The 21,864-nt window shown below is 39.6% G+C and overlaps 1 protein-coding gene and 1 pseudogene across 2 annotated transcripts in view; one reads left to right on the top strand and one right to left on the bottom strand.

Annotated features, from left to right (window-relative positions):
* Positions 1-21,864, bottom strand: part of Knl1 (kinetochore scaffold 1) — a 73,620-nt gene that overhangs the window by 1,312 nt on the left and 50,444 nt on the right. Inside the window, exons 16-25 of one of the 2 annotated variants that reach the window (XM_042275961.2) lie at positions 21,094-21,210; positions 19,338-19,425; positions 13,692-13,769; positions 13,417-13,456; positions 11,778-11,879; positions 7,748-7,848; positions 5,744-5,812; positions 4,416-4,525; positions 2,884-3,002; positions 934-1,056 (exon numbers count right to left, since the gene is read on the bottom strand). In XM_042275961.2, the coding sequence (XP_042131895.2) occupies positions 934-1,056; positions 2,884-3,002; positions 4,416-4,525; positions 5,744-5,812; positions 7,748-7,848; positions 11,778-11,879; positions 13,417-13,456; positions 13,692-13,769; positions 19,338-19,425; positions 21,094-21,210 (947 nt within the window). Of the gene's footprint in view, positions 1-933; positions 1,057-2,883; positions 3,003-4,415; positions 4,526-5,743; positions 5,813-7,747; positions 7,849-11,777; positions 11,880-13,416; positions 13,457-13,691; positions 13,770-18,795; positions 18,833-19,337; positions 19,426-21,093; positions 21,211-21,864 lie in introns of those variants that run through there. The other variant, XR_013050671.1, reaches the window with a different exon arrangement.
* On the top strand, positions 17,054-17,547 carry LOC102916939 (large ribosomal subunit protein uL23 pseudogene; annotated as a pseudogene).

Genomic DNA, 21,864 nt, shown 5'->3' with positions numbered 1-21,864 from the left:
GTAGGCTGCCCAGTGTGGATGCTCGGAACTAAACCCAGGACTTCTGGAAGAACTGCAAGCATTCCTAACTACTGAGCCGTTTCTCCAGCTCCTGTTTCCCATACCTCCACCACATTTTGTGTTTGTGCATGTATGCATATGTGTGTTCCTGTGTATGTATGTGTGGGTATAGACAAGATGCAGACAAACTGTCTTCCTTAGTTGCTCTCCAACTTATTTTTTGAGACAGGTCTTTCACTGATTGGCTAGACTGGCTAGCCAGTGACTCTCGGGTTCCTGCTGCCCTTACCCTTCCAAGAACTGGGGTTATGGATGTGTACCACTGCACCCTGCTTTTACATGTGTTAGGGTTTGGAACACAGGTCCTTATGCTGGTGTGGCAGGCTCTTTACCAATTGAGCTATCTCTCCCTGTTCAAGTTAATTCCTTTAGCTATAAAATTCCAAACTGTTGTTGTTTAGTGATGAATTTAAGGAAGACAGCTTCTAATATGCCACAGTGCTGTCGAAAAAGTTGTAAAGTAGATCATAGTCTAATGGGAATGATCTTGAACTTCTGATCCTGCTACCACTTCCTCTAAGGTGTGTGGGCTTACAGGTGTGCAGCACCACTGTGTTCAGTTTATATGGTGCTGAGAATGTAACCCAGGCCTCTGAAACATCTCCAGTTCCAAAATTTTAACTTCTTGAATCTTGTCGTAGGGAGAAGCGTTAAGAAACTGAAGCCATCATAAAAGACTAGACTGGACTCTAGCATCCACTGGCGACAATAATAAGATCATTGACTTTAGAAGAACAAATACTGGAAAAGGGAGTCAGGAAGAAGCGACACTTATGTCTCAATGTATTTGCTGACACTTTCAAGGACCTTTGGGATGAAATAAGAAGTCTACAACAGTAGCTAGAACTTCTATAGAGCTGGATATTTACTTACTTGATGTTCCCAAGGTGATTTTGAATGATGAATGGTAGTGGGACCAAGGGATAATGTGCTGAGAGAGACAAAATTATCTCAAATTTTGTAAATGCTGCAGAACTGGAGAATAAAAGCCTCAATCTATAAAAGATAAGATACACAATTAAAAATATAAGACCAAAATAGATTAAAGCATGAACATATTTTTCTTTTATACTTGTATATAAAACTTAGGTAGCTGTTATTTCTTGTCCTTATCAAATAGAAAAGAAGGTAAAACATCTAGAGCAAGATACTATTTTTAAAAAGATATAATAATTACTTCCTAATTGACTGTAATGAAATACATTGTGTGTGTGTGTGTGTGTGTGTGTGTGTGTGTGTGTGTGTGTGTGTGTGTAAGACAAAGAGTCGGGGAAAGGGAGAGAGAGAGGAGAGAAAGAGTTTGTACAAGTATGCACATGCACAGTATGTATGAATGTCAGTATCTTGGGTACTGATCCTCAAGCATCTTCTACCTTTTGTGTGAGACGGGGTCTCTCCATGGTCTGGAATGACATCACCAAGGCTAGGCCAAATGATTCTAAGGATCCATTTCTCTCTGCCTTTAATCTTGCCACTGCTAGGATTACAAGTGCAGGCAATGACACTAGGTTTCTCTCTCTCTCTCTCTACCCCCCCCCCCCCCCCCGCTCCGGCAGTCCTGGAACTTGCTATGTAGACAAGGCTGGTCTTTAATTCAGAGATCCTCCTGACTCTGTCTCTGGGATTACAGACATGCACCACCATACCTGGCTCATATTGGACTTTTCAAAGCAAGAGTTCAGAGAATCTGAACTCAGTTCTTCACACTTGCAAGTGAAGTGCTTTACTGACTGAACTCTGAGTTTGTTTTTTGATTCACAATCATATGCTGTAGGTGGTAATCCTTGGCACATTCTGGAGGTTAAGGCAAGAGGATGACAATACTTTTGAGGCCAGTTTGGGTTATAATGTGAGTTGTTCCAAGGAGAACAGAGTGATGGCTCAGTGATTAAGGGGATTCTTGCTCTTCCAAAGGAATGGAGTTCAGTTCTCAGCATCAGCATCAGGTGGCTCACACCTACCTGTAACTCTAGCTCCAGGAGATATAATGCCTTCTTCTAACCTCTTCACGCACTCACATACTTGTGACATACATTTACATATACACACCAACATAAAACAGAAAAATGAAAAAGCCAAGTGGAATGGTGCATACCTATAATCCCAGCACTTGAAAGCCAGAGGGGAAGGATCACTGCAAGCTGGACAATGTGAACAACATCTCAAAAAATTAAGTTCTTGATGAGTTATCTACTATTACTGCTTAAAATATATCCTATTATATTCAAAGCTGAAATTTTTTTTTTTGTTTTGTTTTTGTTTTTTCGAGACAGGGTTTCTCTGTGTAGCTTTGCGCCTTTCCTGGAACTCACTTTGGAGACCAGGCTGGCCTCGAACTCACAGAGATCCGCCTGCCTCTGCCTCCCGAGTGCTGGGATTAAAGGCATGCGCCACCACCGCCCGGCTTCAAAGCTGAAATCTTAACTTTGATTATCTCAGATGTGACCTCACTTAGAAAGCAGCTCATTGTAAATTTAATGAATTAAGATGAGGTTCTACTGCAGCATAGTGGTCCTTTGTCTGGTATGACTGGCATCCTTACTAAAAGGGAAATTTAGACATAGACATAATGAAAGAATACCATGTGAGGATGAAGATAGATATCAAAGTTATGCATTCAGGTTTCCTAAATTGCCAGTAAACCATCAGAAGTTAGGAGAAAGGCATGGAAGGGTCATTCACAGCTCTTAGACCACCATCCCTACTAACATTCACCCCAGACTTCCAGCCTCCAGAATATTAAATCAGTTAACTTTCTGCTTTTTAAGCCACTCAACTTATAATACTTTATTATAACAGCTCCAGGAAACTGAATATACTCACTCAGTATTATTCACATTTATATCCATTAGGCTATAATTTGGCCCCCATCTCTTTAAAAATTCAATCTCCTCTCCAAGAAGTCTGCAATGGTTCACTACCAGTGAGAGTTCTTGAAGCATCTAGAAAAAAAAAATAGAACAAAAAAATGACTTTGTGTGTGTGTGTGTGTGTGTGTGTGTGTGTGTGTGAGAGAGAGAGAGAGAGAGAGAGAGAGAGAGAGAGAGAGAGAGAGAGACAGAGAGAAAGAATATCATACTGAAACACATTATTTTGGGGTTCAGGGATGTAGCTCAGTTAGGCCTAGCAGCTGGAGAGATGGCTCAGTAGTTAAAATTTTTCAGAGGCCCTGGGTTTGAATCCTAGCACCCACAAATGGCCAACTCCAGTCTGAGGAAACTCTGATGCCTTCTTCTGGCCTTGTCACACAGTGCACACATACACTCAAAGATATACATGCAGACAAAACATCTACACATGAAATACAAAATAAATCTAACCAGGCGGTGGTGGCACACGCATTTAACCCCAGCACTGGGGAGACAGAGGCAGGCGAGTAAGTTTGAGGCCAGCCTGGTCTACAGAGTGAGTTCCAGGATAGCCAAGTCTACAAAGAAAGCCTGTCTGAAAAAAAAAAAAAAAAAAAAAAAGAGAGTCTGGGCCTAGCATGTACAAAGCCCTAGGCTTGATTCTGAGAACTGTATAAATGAGGTGTGTACATTTAGTAGTTTGAAAATATCAAACTCAGCACTTGGGCAGTGAAGATAGGTAGATAGATCAAAATTTGATGGTCATCCTTGGCTATATAAGTCAGACTAAGCTACTGAGAGACTGTTTCAAAATAAAACCAAATAACAACACCACTATCACTTTGAATGTGAATTAAAACTTTTTTTTTTAAAAGAATCCCATCTTTTTTTTTTTTTCTAAGATTTATTTGTTTATTTTGTATACAGCATGTATGACCAGAAGAGGGCACCAGATCTCATTACAGATGGTTGTGAGCCACCATGTGGTTGATGGGAATTGAACTCAGGACCTCTGGAAGAGCAGTCAGTGCTCTTAACCTCTGAGCCATCTCTCGAACCTGTGAATTAAAACTCTTTTTTTTTTTTTTTTTAAGATTTATTTATTTATTATGTATACAGAAGAGGGTGCCAGATCTCATTACAGATGGTTGTGAGCCACCATGTGGGTGCTGGGAATTGAACTCAGGACCTCTGGAGGAGCAGTCGGTGCTCTTAACCTCTGAGCCATATCTCCAGCCCGAATTAAAACTCTTAAGTATGAAAAGAAAACTGCTATCTTAAAAAAATAAAAAAAAATAAAAAAAACAAAAAACAAAAAAACCCAAAAACAAACAACCAAAAAACCCACAACCACAACAAAAACTTTTCAGTGTTTAATAATCCCCAAAATGTTGAACAACTAAATATATTGATAATTTCAGGATACTATAATTTTTTCAGAATTTCAATTCTGCTGCTTGGGACAAATAGTGTAAGGTTTCCTTTACATGCCTCGTCAGACTTTACCTGGGGTACCTGATGTTGTGTTGTACATTTCTTCTTCCAGGACTCTTGTTCCTCAATGTACTGAAAAATAAGCTTATGAACTAAAAGGGAGGAAGGAGGAGCTTTATCCTCTAAAGAAGGGGAAAAAATAAAAAATAAGGGTATTATTTACTCATGTATTTTAATAAGTTATATTATATTACATAAACTAGAAATATTTTCAAACTACTAAATGTACACTTTTTTCTTTTTCCTTCTTTCTTTCTTTTTTTATTTTTTTTTCTGGAGCTGAGGACCAAACCCAGGGCCTTGCGCTTGCTAGGCAAGCACTCTACCACTGAGCTAAATCCCCAACCCCATCTCTCTTTCTTTTTAAAAAATCAAGACAGGGTTTCTCTGTGTAGCCCTGGCTGTCCGGAAACTTGCTTGGTAGACCAGGCTGGCTTTGAACTCACAGAGATCTGCCTGCCTCTGCCTCTTGAGTGCTGGGATTAAAGGCGTGCGCCATTACCGCCCAGCTAATTTTTATTTTCAAACAAGTCTATAACATATTCGATTATATAAAATATTTTATAAAGCTTTAAGCCTAAGCCGGGCGGTGGTGGCGCACGCCTTTAATCCCAGCACTCGGGAGGCAGAGGCAGGCGGATCTCTGTGAGTTCGAGGCCAGCCTGGGCTACCAAGTGAGTTCCAGGAAAGGCGCAAAGCTACACAGAGAAACCCTGTCTCGAAAAAACCAAAAAAAAAAAAAAAAAACAAAAAAAAAAAGCTTTAAGCCTAAACATATAGAACAGTGCTTGGTTAAAAGTATGAATTTAAATGGAACGTATTTCTGAGTTCAAATCTAGGCTTTCTTTACTACCTAAGGAACTGTAAGCACACTTAATTTTTCTGATCTGTAGTTTCCTAACTGGTAAACTAGAAAATAATATCTACTTATAGCACTGATACAAGTAATACACGTGCCTGGTATAGACTAAATACTCAAAGCGCTAATTTCAAATATAGAAATAATTACTATTAATCATTGTTAAATATCTAGTACTAACAAAGTAATTTCTTTTAAAATCTACTCAATATTTAAAATACTATACAAGCAGTTTTATGTTTAAAACACATTTAAGGGTGGCGCACGCCTTTAATCCCAGCACTCGGGAGGCAGAGCCAGGCGGATCTCTGTGAGTTCGAGGCCAGCCTGGGCTACCAAGTGAGCTCCAGGAAAGGCGCAAAGCTACACAGAGAAACCCTGTCTCGAAAAACCAAAAAAAAAAAAAAAAAAACAAAAAAACACATTTAAGGACAAATTAAGTTACCAACAAAATTTGGAGGCTTAAATGTTTTGAACTTACCATCTAATAGAGACTGAAAATTGAGCTCATTAATCTTCCTGTAAGCCTTGTCCAAGAAAGGGAGACCAACTATAAGGAGAATCAGAAAAAGAGATTTTTCTTTCTTTCTTATCTCATTTTATTGGAATCTTACATAGCCTAGGTTGGCTCCAAAGTCCTATGTAGCTTAGGATAGCCCTAGATTTTTTATTCTCTTTTCCTCTTCTGAATTATAGGTACTTATTATCATACCTGGTTTCTGCAGTGCTGGGGACTGAACCCAGGACTTTCATGAATGATAGGCACTGAGCTCTATCCCCAGTCACAAAGGTTTCTTTTTTCTACTTTCAAATTCTATTCTTCTGAGGTAGCAGGATTCTTATCAAAAGCAGTTGAAGTTTTATCCTTGAGTCGTATTATTTTCTGTGTATGGTGAAGGACCCCCTGATATTGTTCAATTACATCAATCTAGTAGGCCTTTGAAAGAAATTAAACTGCAGAACATAGCTATATTTATTTTTTTACTTTTAAAGGTTTATTTTTTTCCCCTTTTTAATTTAGAAATTTCAGTCTAGGGTATATCTTCTATTTGTTTGTTTGCTTCTTCTCTCTATGTACTTCTGGCTTTCCTGGAACTTGAGATACACACACACACACACACACACACACACACACACACACCAGGCTGCCCTTGAACTCACAGAAATTGCCTGCTTCAGGCTCTTGAGTGCTAGGATTAAAGACGTGCTACCAAGCCTGCCTTCAGACTTGGGTATACCAAAACCAACTTACGGGCTGGGCATGGTGCCACATGTCTTTAATCCTAGCACTTAGGAGGCAGAGGCAGATGAATTTCTGAGTTTGGGGCTAGTGTGGTCTACATAGTGAATTCCAGCACAGCCTGGGCTTCACAGAGAGCCTGTCTCAATAAACCAAAAAAAACAACAACCCCTCAGACCCCCTCCAAATAAAACCCAATTTATAGGGGGAAATAAAGTCAACACCCACACAGGAAGGAAAAAAAAGACAACATTGTCAGGGTCACAGAAGAACCAAGAGAATACATTTTTGTAATTGAAAACTGTATTAAGAGATCTTGCCTTGACTATAACTTCTGTGCAAAGATATTTGCCCTAAGAACCAAATAAACAACAGCCATGATGGTGCATACTTTTAATCCCAGCATTCAGGAGGCAGAGGCAGCCAGCTTAGTTTACATTTCGAGTATCATCTCAAACAAACAAAACATCAAATAAAACCATACAAGCGCCAGGCAGTGGTGGCACAAGCCTTTAATCCCAGCACTCGGGAGGCAGAGGCCAGCCTACTCTACAGAACGAGATTCAGGAAAGGTGCAAAGCTACACAGAGAAACTCTCTCAAAAAAACAAAAAACAAAAAAAAAGAAAAAAAATAAAGAAAGAAAGAGTAACAGCCATTTGAGTAAATTCAAACACACACACACACACACAGGGAGGGGAGGAATATTATTTGGATAGAGAGAATGTTATCACCTAAAAGAACTCCGTGCCAGCTCTACGTTTATTCTTATTGTTTTTGTATTCTGAGACAGGGTCTCACCATGCAGCAGATGATCGTGCCCCAGCCATGCCACCATGCGCAGCTCTTTCATGCTGAGATAGCAGAAAAGCATAAACTTGGCATGCAGGAGTTCCTGGGTCAGTCTTTAGCAAACTTCCCCAAACTATTATCACTCAAGTTACTGACCCTTCTAAGATTCTCAGCAGTATTACCATTTTGTCAGTAGTTTTTTGTTTGTGTGTTTGTTTGTTTGAGACAGGGTTTCTCTGTGTAGCTTTGCATCTTTCCTAGATCTCACTCTGTAGACCAGGCTGGCCTCAAACTTAGAAATCCGCCTGGCTCTGTCTCCCAAGTGCTGGGATTAAAGGCGTGTGCCACCACTGCCCGGCTGTCAGTAGTTATTGTTATTAAATACAAGTTTTTATCTTTAGTGAGTGAAGGCATTCATTACTCCAAAGAGGATTATTTTAGCTTTTCTACTTACCTACTGGTTCTCCAAAGGTGATCGTAAGTTCTATTGTATCATAAACAAAGGTAAATACAGCTTGATCATCACTCCACTCAATGACATCCCACTCAGACAAACTAGAGAAGTATAAAGAAAAACAAGTAAGTCTATCTTCTTCCTTCCTTTCCAGTGCTAGGGAATCAATCCAGAAAATTACTAGCCCGAATGCAGAATTTCTGATACCATTAAATACTACCATTAGTAGCTACTCTTTTTGTTCCCCACTGGATTGGGAAATAATATTTCAATTTAAATAATTTGAATGGCCAGGTGGCTTACACATTTACAGCCCTGGCCCTTGGGAGGCTGAGACAACGCAGTCTGTGATACAGTGATATGTCTTAAAATACAAAACAAGTACTCCCTTTGGCAACATACATACTAAAATCAGAAGAATATAGAGAAGATTGGTCTCACCCTTGTGCAAAGATAATACAAAAATTTGTGTAACATTTCATATATACATATGGAGACTGATCACCAATGAAGATCTTTTGAGGAAAAACAAACAACATAAAACAAAACCCTCAAGAGATAATATGATCGAACAATCTTGTACTTTGTTTGCTTGTTTGTTATTCTGTTTTTGTTTTTTTGAGTAAAGTTCTTGCTGTGTGTCCCTGGTTGGCTTAGTACTTGTTATGTAGATGAGGCTGATCAAGAATTACAGCAAAATGAATTGGATATCGTTACTATAATTCTTACTTAATAACTGTTCTTTTTTATATATAATTATAAGTTATATATATAATTACATATATGTAAATTTTTACTATGTTAAAAAAATCTTCCTTTTTAATTAAATAGTAAGGGGAAAATGCTGTGGAATAATCTTTCAGTACAATGTGAATATGTATTGCTCTCATCGGTTAATAAAAAGCTGACAAGATGGTAGCCAGGTAGGAAGTATAGGCAGGACACCCAGATACAGAGCACTCTGGAAGGAGAAAGGACTGAGTCAGAGAAGTCATGAGGGAGATACATAGGAAGCAGGAGATGAACATGCCATGTTAATAAAGGTATTGCCACATGACTGAGCATAAATAAGGAATATGGGTTAACTTAAAATGTAAGAGCTAGTTAATAATAAACCTGGGCTATTGTCTAAGCATTTATAATTAAAAAAAAAAAAATCGACAAAACACCAGATATATAAGTACCAATGCCAAAACAAGAAACAGAAAAACCAAGGTCAAAGGACCTCTCCAAAATTACTAATGAAGGAACTGGATGAAACTTCAAAGAATCCAAAAAACTGATTAAAAATATGTTCAAAGAAATCAAAGTGAAAACAAATGAACTCCTGAATAAATTCAAAGAAAACACAAATAACAGCTGAGTGACATAAATAAAATCAATATAGTATAGGAACATGGAACTCAATCAAAAGAATTACTGAAAAAAATCAAATGAAAAATGAAAAATTCACTGGGCAGGGTGACGCACACCTTTAATCCCAGCACTAGGGAAGCAGAAGCAGGCGGATCTCTGTGAGTTCAAAGCCAGCCTGGTCTACAAAGCAAGTTCCAGGACAGCCAGGACTGTTACACAGAGAAACCCTGTCTCAAACAAAACAAAACAAAACAAACAAACAAACCAAAAACCCAATAAACAAAAAAGAAGAATTCAGTAATTCAAACAAAAAGTTCTATGGAAAGTCTTGGCAATAGCGTGAATCAAAAGAATGATGGGAAATCAGGATCTGAAAACAAGATGAAGAGATTGAGACCTAATAAAGCCAATTAATTAGAAAGCATAATCCTAGCCGGGCAGTGGTGGTGCACGCCTTTAATCCCAGCACTCCGGAGGCAGAGCCAGGTGGATCTCTGTGAGTTCGAGGCCAGCCTGGACTACCAAGTGAGTCCCAGGAAAGGCGCAAAGCTACAAAGAGAAACCCTGTCTCGAAAAAACAAAAAACAAACAAACAAACAAAAAAAAGCATAATCCTAACAGTGAGGCAGAGACAGTAGGATCTCTGTGAGTTCAAGGCTAATGTGGTCTACATTGTGAGTTTCAGGCTGGCCAGGGCTACATAGTGAGACCCTGTCACAAAAAACTAAAAAAAAAAAAACCCAAATCAACAACTAACCCTAGGAGAATGAGATCCAGAGAGCTAACTCTTCCTTCAGCCCTTTGTGTACACAAGAGAGGACATTTTGGCATATGGAGCCAAGAAAAGCAGCCTCAAAACAACCCACCGCCTGTACTTTGCTTTTGGACTTCCTAACCTCTAGAGTTGCCAAACAATGATTATTTAAGTTGCCCGGTCTAGAATGTATTAGAAATCTAACTTAAGACAATGTGATATTTTCTCAAGGCCGAACTGAGTAATGGAACAGAATGAGGGGCCAAATAAATAGACTTGACTTATAAGAACCACTGGCACTTGCAGATCAGTGGAAAAAGAATTTTAGTCAAAGATTGTTGTTGGGACAATTGGCCTCTTATCACATACCACTTTCTAAGGTCAATCCAAGCAGAAAAAGACTTCAGAGTTAATGCCAGGTTTAAAGGAAACTCAGAAATGAGCTATAGGAGGATTTCTGGAGGTTAGATGAAAGCCAGCATTCCTCAGGAACTTATGAAGCTGGTTTCCCTCTATGAAAAGGAGTCATTACCCTTACCTTGGGCAGAAGGGGTAAATGGCTACCTGTGGTGCCTACCAGCATAAAACAGTGCACGCTGGCCTCCAGGCTTCCTCAGCATCACAAGTGTCAGGTACACATTTCAAAGTCCACACCAGCATCCTAGCCCTTCTCACCTCCTTCCTACCCTCAACTCCCTCCAGCTCCAGGCCGCCTTCCCTCCCAGCTACTCACTCTCCTTATTACCCTGCTATTCTCATCATGCTTTCTCTCTGCTCTGCTCCCGCTTCTCTCACTGTGTTTTCTCTGTTCTCTGTGCCCTGCTGTCCTCTCTCTCACAGATAGCCCTGGCCATGTCCAGTCTGCTGTCCATGTTCAGTCTACTTCTTTTTCTCTCTGCTTTGGACTTTTCTAGATGCCTCTGGTTGTTCTCTCTCTCTCATATCTAAAATAAAAACTTTCACTTTAACCATTTAAAAAAAAGGATTTACAGCAATACTCCTGCCTCTGCCTCCTGAGTGCTGGGATTACAGGTATGTTCAACCATACTTGATTCAATGTGATGCATTTGGAAGAAATCAGAACTCAGTCTTGAGTCATATGTTAGGGGGAGGGATCTAACAGATAAAAAATTAAAGATATATTTTTTAAATATTCATTTTATTTTATGTGTAAATGTATGTGTCTGAGTGTGTGTATGAGTATCACATACATGCAGGAGCCTTCTGAGGTCTGAGGACATCAGATACCCTGGGACTGAAGTTATAGGCAGTTGTGAGCTCTCATGTGGGTACTGGGAAGTGAACTGGGTCTTTTGCAAAGGCAGTGCTCTTAACCACTGAACTAGCTCTCCAGACCCAAAATATTTAAAGATATTTTAAGCTTAACCTATGGCCCTAAATGCTTTTAACATACTTTTGAAGTACACTGACATTTTTTAATGGCTATGCCATACTATAGGTCAGTGGTTCTCAACCTATGGGTCTCGACCCCTTTGGGGTCAAATGACCCTTTCACAAGAGCTGCCTAAAATCATCAGAAAACAGATATTTACATTATAATTCATAACAGTAGCAAAATTACAGTTATGACATAGCAACAAAATAATTTTATCACTGGGGGTCACCACAACATGAAGAACTATATTAAAGGGTCACAGCACTATGAAGGTTGAGAACCACTGCTATAGGTTTGTAAAGCCCATAGCAAATGTTGGGTGTTGTGGTGTTGGAGTGTGGGTATTCTTGAGAAGCTGAGGCACAATGATTGCTTGGACCCAGAAATTGTAGGCCAGCCTGGGCAACACAGGGAAAGCCCAACTCAAAACATTAAAAACCCGAAAAACCCTCCAAAGATCTATACCAGCATATAAGGTACAGACAGAATAGAACAGAAACTGGATGACACCTGCTTTCTCTTACCTCAGTTGATCCAGTAATTCTTCAGTTTTATTTGTCTGTTCTTTTATAAACTCTATCTGAGCAAGGGTCTGCGTTTTCTGTTTCTCTACTTCTAAGAACTTTCTGCAAATAAAATCAGGAATTCAGAGAAAAACAAAGTATTTGTTAGTGAGTTTAGAATAGTAACAAACGTTTTGGGGCTGGGGAGATAACCCAGTTAATAAGCTTCCTTGTGAAAGTGTAAGGACTCCAGTTTGGATCCCTGGCACCCAGTGAAGACCAAGCAAAGTTGTGTGTGTCTGTAACCCTAGTGTCGGGGCTCAGAGAATGACAGATCCTGGTGCTTGCTAGCCTGCCAGTATAACCAACTGCTGAGCTCTGGGCTTTGTCTTAAAAGCTAAGGTAGAGGCTGGCCACGTGGTGCACACCTTTGATCCCATCATTCAGATGGCAGAGGCAGGCAGATCTTTATCAGTTCAGAGCCTATCTCATCTACATAGTAAGTTCCAAGTCTGCCAGGGCTACATAGTAAGTTAAGACCCAGTCATTAAAAAAAAAGGTGGACAGAGACAAAGATACCTGATGTTATCCTCTGGCTTCCACATACATGCAGATACACATGTATACATATACATTACACATACATAAACTATCCACTAAATGCCCTAAATGATGATGAGTTTTAAGCTAGATAGTTGTCAATGATATAATTTAAAAAAAACATTAAAATAGATCCATTTAGAAAAGGTATGTATCATTGTCACTCAATTTCAAATCCAAGAAGATATCTTTGGGGTTCCATGTTCTTTTTAAAATAATTTATTTATTTTTATTTTATATGCATTGGTGTTTTTGCCTTTATACAAGTCTGTGTGAGGGTGTTGGATCCCCTGGAACTGAAGTCACAGACAGTTGTGAACTGCCATGGGGGTGCTGGGAATTGAACTCAGGTTCTCTGGAAGAGCAGCCAGTGCTCTCCAGTCTGAAAGTCTTTTTCTTCAACATTTTTAAAAGATTATTAAGTGTACATGTGTGCATCTGCATGAGTTTATATGCACACACATATGTGTAGGAGCCCAAGGAGACCAGAAGAGGATAAGAGAACCCCTGGAACTGGAGTTACAAGCAGTTGTCAGATGCCATGTGGGGACTGAGAATTCAACCAGGGTCCTTTGGAAGAACAGACTAGCTTTCTTAACTGCTAACCCATCTCCAGCCCCTTAGAATGGTTGGTTTTTGTTGTTGTTGTTGTTGTTTTGGTTTTTTGTGACACGGTTTCTCTGTGAAACAGTCCTGGCTATCCTAGAACTCACTCTGTAGGCCAGGCTGTCCTCCAACTCACAGAGATCCACCTGCCTCTGCCTGCCAAGTACTGGGATTAAAAGCGTGTGCAACCACTGCTGGCCTAGAGTATATTTTTATTTTACTTTTATTATGTGTGTGCGTGTGAGTGTGTGTGTGTGTGTGTGTGTGTGTGTGTGTGTGTGTGTGTGTGTGTGTGTGTATGTGTGTTTGAGATAGGATCAGTATGTAGCCTTGGCTGGGGCTAGCCTGAAGCTCCCCCTATAGTCCAGGCCGGCCTAAAATGCACAGAGATTAAATCATGAGTCACCACATCTGGGAACTTCATATTTCTTTTAACATCCAACTGTTAGCTGACCTTTCGAGCTCCTCCTCTTCGATTTTCAGCTGTTCCAGTTCTAGGAAAACAAAACAAGACAAGACAAGCATACAAAGGACACCAGTAGAAAGTTGCCACAAAAATCACTTAGTTTACTGAAAATTCTGACCTAATATTATTTAACATGTAAACAAACACAAATTGCTTTCCTTGTTGGACTTATCTTTGTTTTTGAGACAGTCACCTGGAGTGCTGGGATAAAGGTATGTACCACCAAACTCTGCTGGACATATCTCCTTATCTAAGTAAGTTACCTTTTTCTGCATCTTTCATTTCAGAATCCCATTCTTCCATAGGGTCATCTTTCTCTTCATTCTCCAAAATCCTAGTTTCTAAGGTAAACATCAAGCATTAGAGAAACTCCAGTCAAAAGTAATTCATTAAATATCAGAGATAAAAAGAACAGATGACTCAAATTGAAGTATTGGGAATATTTACAAATACTCATCATCCTCTGCCAATAAAATCCTGAACTATAATTTTGTAGACGTCTGATAGCAGATAAGTGAACTGTGAGCTAATGACAGTGATTTGTACTTTAAAAAAAATTATTCACTTATTACTATTATTATTATTTGTAGTGGGGGTAAGCACTTGGAGGTCAGAAGACAACTTTTGGGAGTCAGTTCTTTGATGGGAACTCAGGTAAGCAGGCTTATACAGCAAATATTGCTGGCCCTTCTCTAGTACTTTTGAGACAGTGTCTTGCATAGACATTGCTCAGGCCAACCATGAACCATCTTCCTGCTGAAGTCTCCCAAGTAGCTAGGATTACAGGTGTGTCACCATGCTCAGTTTGTCTCAAGTTAGCATTAAAAAAAAAAATTATTTTTTTTAAACAGTCTCCTGTAGCCCAGGGTGGCCTCACTGAATAAGCTGATGATGAGTCTTGATCCTCCTGTACTTTCTAAGTAGTGGGATTAAAGGCATGGGTTACTGTGCCTACTCCAAGCTTAAATTTTACCTCAATAATTAACCCTATCCCTTCTTTTTCTTGAGATAGGGTTTCACTATGTAGCTCAGGCTGGCTTGGAACTCATTATGTAGACTCTAACTCAGACTTTATGGTGCTTGAAATTACAGATGTGTACCATGACAACCAGCTTGCATTTATTTTTCATCTGTTCAAACCACCATTAGTGCTTAATATACACACGGCTGGTTCATTGTTCATGAAAAATATTTAGAACTCCTTATGTCTAGCCCTAATAACAAATCTAGTTTTGTTTTACATCACATTGTCTTTTGTTCTCACTCTTTTTTTCTTTCTTTCGAGAGAGGGTAGTTTTGGTGCCTGTCCTGGATCTCGGATCTGTAGACCAGGCTGCCTTAGAACTCACAGAGATCCGCCTGGCTCTGCCTCCCGAGTGCTGGGATTAAAGGCGTGTGCCACCGCCATCTGGCTCTTTTTCTCTATTCTACTCTGGCTCTATCTTCAAATCCATATAGTTGATGTATTCTCCGCATAAGAGATTTCTGCATATATTAATTCTGAATAGTCTGATGTGTTTTGTGTATGTGTGTGTGCACGCGCTTGTGCATCTATGGTTTGTTGTTTGTTTTTTGGTCTTTTTGGTTTTTTAAGGAAGGGTTACTCTGTGTAACCCTGGCTATCCTGAAACTCGATATAAAAACCAGACTGGCCTTGAACTCACAGCGATCTACCTGCCTTTGCCTCCTTAGTGCTGGGATTAAAGGCAAGCACTACCATACCTTCTTGCCTGAGTATGTGTTTTAAAGAAAAGGTTTCACTCTGTAGCTTAGACTGGCCTCACACTCACAGAAATCCTTCTGCCTTTTCAAGTGATGGGATTAGAGGTGTAATCCATGGCTGGCTTTTCTTTTTTACTTTTTATACTCCTATTCATCTTTCAGATTTTAACTGAAAAGTCTCTTCTGTATAGGGCAGGCTGCTTTGATCTATTCATCTTAGGTCAGATTTCTACTGAAGTATTACAGCACCTTTAACATCTTCTACAAAATTTATTTTTTCAGAGGGAGAGTGTTTTGTTTTCTTTACCAAAGGTCTTATATAACATAGCTAGCCTCAGACTACTAATCCTCCTGACTCCATTCCCTATAGGCTGAGAGATGCCAAGTGTGTAATACCACACCCAGTTCATTTGTTTAGTGTCTATAGTTGTTTCTGGATTAAAAATTCCATAAGGAGCCGGGCATGGTAGTACATGGGGAGGTGAGAGAGGATCATGAGTTTAAGTCCATTCTCAACTACTTATTTAGAGATCATTCTATCCTGTCTGAGTTTAAAAAAAAAAAACAAAAAGGCCCATAAGGGCACAAAATCTTGGTTTTGGTTTCTAGTGTGTTTCCATTATGAGTGCCACACACTCAGCACATAAAAGGTACAACTAAGCAAATTTGCCAATGACTAATGAAAGAAGAAGAGAGTAGATATTTAGTGTCACCTAATGACCACAGCTGTTGTCATTAGGTAACACTATAGAAACTTCAATTTTGTTTGCTTTTGTGGTTTTTCGAGACAGGGTTTCTCTGTGTAGCTCTGGTTGGAATTCGCTCTATAGACCAGGCTGGCCTCAAACTCATAGAGATCCACCTGCCTCTGTCTCCCCAATGCTGGGATTAAAGTCTTCACCACCAGTGCTTTTAACTGTTGAGTCATCTCTCTAGCACCCCCCCCCCTTTTGAAGGATCTCATACTATTGGGGCTAGCCTGGAACTGAACAATGTAAACCATGCCAGCCTTGAAATCAAGGTAGTCTTCTGGCCTTGGCCTCCTAAATGCTAGGATACAGGTGTTGAGCCACCCATAGCCAATTATTTTTTGGTTTTGTATTTTTTTTCTTTTTTTGAGACAGGGTCTCAAGTACCTCAGGGTGGCCTTGAACTTAGTATGTGGCTGAGGATAATCTTAAACTTCTGGGTTTTTTTCTGCCTCAACCTTCAGAGTGCTGGGATAATAGGCATGCCAATACATTCATACCTGACTTCATGGGATGGTGGGGGATGGAACACAGGGTTCTGTGCATGCAAAGCAAATACGTAAAGCCAACTAAACTCCATCCCTAGCCCTGCTTTAAGGATGACAGTTATGTAAACAGATTCAATGGAAAGGAAGACATTAAATATATGATAAAAGGAGAAATCAGTAATATAAGATTCCTGAGAAGACATAATAGAAAGCAAATTTATTTATTTAAAAATTTTTTAAGAGACATATTCTTGCTATGTAGCGTTAGCCAGCCTAGTACTCACTACGTAGCTCAGGCTGGCCTCATTAGTGATTCTCCTGCCTCAGTCTCTCATGCTGGCATTACAGGGTGTGTACTATCACACCTGGCAAAATCAGTTTAGATGGAAAGACTGGCCTTAGGGAAAAGAAAAGAAGGATGAAAGAATGAATAAACAGATTAAAGGTCTGGTTTCTTTGATATTAGAAAGTTTGGACATTCTAGTCTGATGGCCTCTATTTCTTTTATTGTGAAGTAGAAAATAGAGTAATAAACAGAAGTTATTTTAAAACTATGCTATTCATATACTCATTTTTAATTAAATGCAGGACATACACATTAGACACTTTTACTGTGCAATCCATAATGCTAGGGACTTAAAGAACATGGAGAAACTTTTCGTCAAGATGGCGCCAAGAGCGAAGAAGGAAGCTCCTGCCCCTCCCAAAGCCGAAGCCAAAGTGAAGGCCTTGAAAGCCAAGAAGGCAGTGCTGAAAGGCGTACACAGCCACAAAAAGAAGAAGATGCACATCACCCACGTTCCGGTGGCCCAAGACCCTGCAGCTCAGGAGGCAGCCTAAATATCCTCGAAAGAGCGCGCCCAGGAGAAACAAGCCTGACCACCATGCCATCATCAAATTCCCGACCACTGAGTCAGCCATGAAGAACACAGAAGACAACAACACACTTGTGTTCATTTTGGATGTCAAGGCCAACAAGCACCAGATCAAGCAGGCTGTGAAGAAACTCTATGACATTGATGTGGCCAAAGTCAACACCCTCATAAGGCCTGATGGAGAGAAGAAGGTGTATGTTCGGTTGGCTCCTGACTATGATGCTCTGGATGTTGCCAACAAAATTGGGATTATCTAAACTGAGTCCAGCTGGCTAATTCTAAATATACTTTTTCACCATAAAAACAAACAAACAAACAAACAAACAAACAAACAAACAAACAAAAAAGAACATGGAGAAAAACATGCTAATTTTGTCTCCATGGAACTTACAATTTTTAGATTTATTTTTAGTGTGTGTGTAGACACAGGAGTGGACGTGTGTGCAAGAGCCTGTGTATATGTGTGTACCTGCAGATACCAGAAAAGGGTGTTGGATCCCCTGAACTAGAGTTCTAGGGAGCCATGAACCACCTGACCTGGGTGCTGATGGGTTAGTTTAATTAAGAGAGGACAACACAGGAGCTAAGGGGAAAACCTAGGAATAAAGAACAGAACCAGAGTCAGGTGGTGTGATGTCATGGAAGTTAAGCAAGATAAATGCTTTAGGAGGAAAAAAACAATCAGCAATGCCAAACAAGGAAACAGACTAAAGACTAGGGGGTGTTAAATCTGATGAATATGTGGAATTTTGTGATCTTAGAGGAGACAAAGGAAAGCAAAACGGAATTCAGTTGGGATTTGAAAGGGCCAAAGAGGATGGTTACACAATTTCCAGATAGAGATAATCCCTCTGTTGAAATGTGAGCTAATGAGACCATACAGCAGGTAAACAAGCCTGAGTGAGATCTCAGAAACCCAGAATGGTCCAAGAGAATTGACACAGAGCAGTCTTCTGACCTCCACAGGAAAGTATAAACGGGGGCTGGAGGAATGGCCCAGCAGTTAAGAGCACTGACTGCTCTTCCAGATGACTGGGTGGGAGCTAGGACTGCAGCTCACAACCATCTGTAACTCCAGTTCCAGGGGATCTAACACTTTCTTCAGTCCTCCATGGGCACTGTGTGTACATGGTGCACATGCAAGCAAAACACCCATACACTTAAAATAAAAATAAATAAATCTAAAAAAGAAAAGAACCTCAGAATTACACACATTAAGAAACAAACAAGTGTGATTAGAAAACAAAACAACAATAACAAACCAGAATACTGGGCCCAGAGGCATCCACTTATAACACCAGCACTCAGGAGGCAAGGAAAGAGGGTCACAAGCTACAAGAGTAGCTTAGGCAAATTCCAGGCCAGCCAAGGCTACAGAGAAAGACTCTGTCCCCAAATAAGCAAAACCACACAAGATTATGGTAGAGGTTATGAAGAGCTTTGAAAAACGACTTCAATTTCTTGGGCAACTTTTCTTTATTGTGTTAGGGGTGATTATAGTAAAGGAGCTTTTATTATTATTTTTTTAATTACCTTTATTTTGTATGCAGGGGTATGCACTACAGCATGCCTGTGGAGGTCAGAGGAAAACCTGCTGAGAATCAGTTCTCTTCTTCCACCACGTGGGTCCCAGGAAATCAAACTCACGTCATCAGACTTGGTGGCAAGCACATTTATGCACTGAACCATCTCATTAGCCCAAAAAAGGGTTTTTTGAGACAGGGTTTCTCTGTGTAACAGGCTGTCCTGGAACTTACTTTGTAGACCAGGCTGTCCTCAAACTCACAGAGATCCACCTGTCTCTGCCTCCCAAGTGCTGGGACTAAAGGTGTGCACCACCACCACCACCACCACCACCCAGCCCAAAAAAGGGCTTTATTTTGCTCCAATTTAAGAACTGAAGCTGCTAAAATATTATAGAAAGACCCAATTTTATACCTTATAGAGCATTTATAGAAACTTATCCCTTAACTTTATGTAGTTCCAGGGGTTGAGCCTAGGGCCTTTTGCCTGACAGGCAAGCATTCTGCCACTAAGCTCCGTCCCCAGCCCTAGGAAAGCGTTAAATACTTTACCTCTTTCTACTTCAGTGAGACAGGTATTGATCTTCTTAAGTATGTTGTCCATCTCATTTATTTTTATCTCAAGTTTCTTCTTCTCATTCTAAACACAAAATATTATAGATTATAAAGCTTAACCTCCAAACTTTATGATAGTTCAATTATTGTCATGATCATAAATGGCAAATTTTCTTTTCCTTTGTTTGGCAATACAGGGACTGAACATACAATACATGCTGGTCACATGATCTACTGCTGTCCTTTATTCCTATCCATTTTTTTTTCCTTTTTTATATATATATATTTTATTTTATTTTACAATACCATTCAGTTCTACATATCAGCCATGGGTTCCCCTATTCTCCCCCCTCCCACCCCCTCCCCTTGCCCCCAGCCTACCCCCCATTCCCACCTCCTCCAGGACAAGTCCTTCCCTGAGGACTGCGATCAACCTGGTAGACTTAGTCCAGGCAGGTCCAGTCCCTTCCTCCCAGACTGAGCCAAGTGTCCCTGCATGAGCTCCAGTTTTTTTTCCTTTTTTTAAAGATAGGGTCTTGCTAAATTGTTGAGGTTGGCCTTGAACTTGTGATATCCCTGCCTTAGACTTTTAAGTAGTTGAGATTACGGGCCTGTGTCATCACACTGGCATGAACAGGCAAATCTTAAAATTAACATCAAGACTTTTAGTCTGGCCTTATATATTTTTTAAATTTAATTTTAAAAGATAAATGAATTAATTCTATATTACTCTTCATTATAGCATTTCTTTTCTATCTGTGTTTCATGACAGTATGGATATTAATATTTATTGCTTAAAAAGAGCTTTTTTCCCCCTGTGATCAGATAGATATGGGAAACACTGGACAAACAGAAATACAGCCTTTTCAGTGTGGGTTTTTTGTTTATTTTTGTTGCTATTGTTGTTGCGATAGGTTCTTGCTATGTGGTACAGAAATTATGGCAATATTCCCGCCTCAACTTCCTGTAGGTATGTGCACCACGCACAACTATTTTTTAATTTTTATTTCTGTAAAAGATACTGTATACAGTGTTTCTATACTTATTTGCCAGTAAAATGTTTTATTAAGCAGAGCTACCTGCTTGCTTGCTCTTGTGTACATGCTTAAGTGCCCAAGATCACTGGCATGAGTACCCTACTCCTGTCTCTCAAATGGGAAATTGAAAAATGCTAAGCAAATGTTCTACCACTGAACTACATTCTCAGCCCTATGTAGAGCCTTTTTAAAAGGATAAACACATGCACATACATACACATGCAACTGACTATGAATATAAGGAAGATAATACTGTCGTATGTATGAATGGGGAGATAGAATCACAAATAGTTTATTTCAAAAAGTAAAATGGATGACAATGAGATGAGACACAGCCCATATTAGTAACTATATTTCATTTTACTTATAATGCCAAGGTTTGGAGCTTTTGAATAAAAGAATCTCATTTTTTATAAACAAGCTTTTATCCAAGCCTCATTTATTTATTTATTTATTTATTTATTTATTTATTTATTTATATTAAATTTATTTATTTATCATATATACAGAAGAGGGTGCCAGATCACATTACAGATGGTTGTGAGCCACCATGTGGTTGCTGGGAATTGAACTCAGGACCTCTGGAAGAACAGTCAGTGCTCTTAACTTCTGAGCCATCTCTCCAGCCCCCAAGCCTCATTTATATGTCTCCTAAGAAGCATTCTTCATATTTTACACCTACTATAAATTGTTATATATTAACTACCTCGAATTACCTCAGCTGAATGCACCAATTTGTTATACAGAGCCACTTTTCCTTGGTGAGTGAAGACTTTCGTCATCTTGGTATAACGTGATTTTATTTTGTTCAGGTAAATCCCGTAGGTCTTCAGCTGTATGAGAGAGTTAAAGAGCACATTATACTAAAAAAAAAGTCAGATAAGGTAAGTAAGGTCTGGGAAGGCAGGTAAGATTGCCTGTCCTGCCGGGCGGTGGTGGCGCAGGCCTTTAATCCCAGCACTCGGGAGGCAGAGCCAGGCGAATCTTTGGGACTTCGAGGCCAGCCTGGTCTACAGAGCGAGCGCCAGGAAAGGCGCAAAGCTACACAGAGAAACCCTGTCTCGAAAAACCAAAAAAAAAACACAAAAACAAAAAAAAAAAGATTGCCTGTCCTAAACTTTGCCTACTCTAGATTCTGATTTCTAAAGAACTTTTCATTTGCGGATTTAATTGCCTGATGATGTAGAATTCATTATACAGACCAGGTTGGTCTTAAACATGTGCTCTTCTAGCCTCTGCCTCTAAAGTGCTGGGATTACAGGCTGTGCCATCACACCTAATTTCAGCATATCTATTTAAGAATATAATCAAAGACTTCAATTTTGATTGTTGCCTTTAATTCACTTATTCACTTATAAACTATTCATTACAAACTAGAAAATGACTGGCTCTAAGTTAACAAAACATTATTATATATTAGTGCACATGTAAAATGTACTAATAAATAGCTAATCAAATAAAAAAATCTTCATTTAAATCTACAGGAA

Source organism: Peromyscus maniculatus, chromosome 4, assembly GCF_049852395.1.
Source record: "Peromyscus maniculatus bairdii isolate BWxNUB_F1_BW_parent chromosome 4, HU_Pman_BW_mat_3.1, whole genome shotgun sequence".
NCBI lineage: Eukaryota > Metazoa > Chordata > Mammalia > Rodentia > Cricetidae > Peromyscus > Peromyscus maniculatus.
The sequence above is the reverse complement of the archived record's forward strand: the minus strand, read 5'-3'. Positions and strand labels throughout refer to the sequence as shown.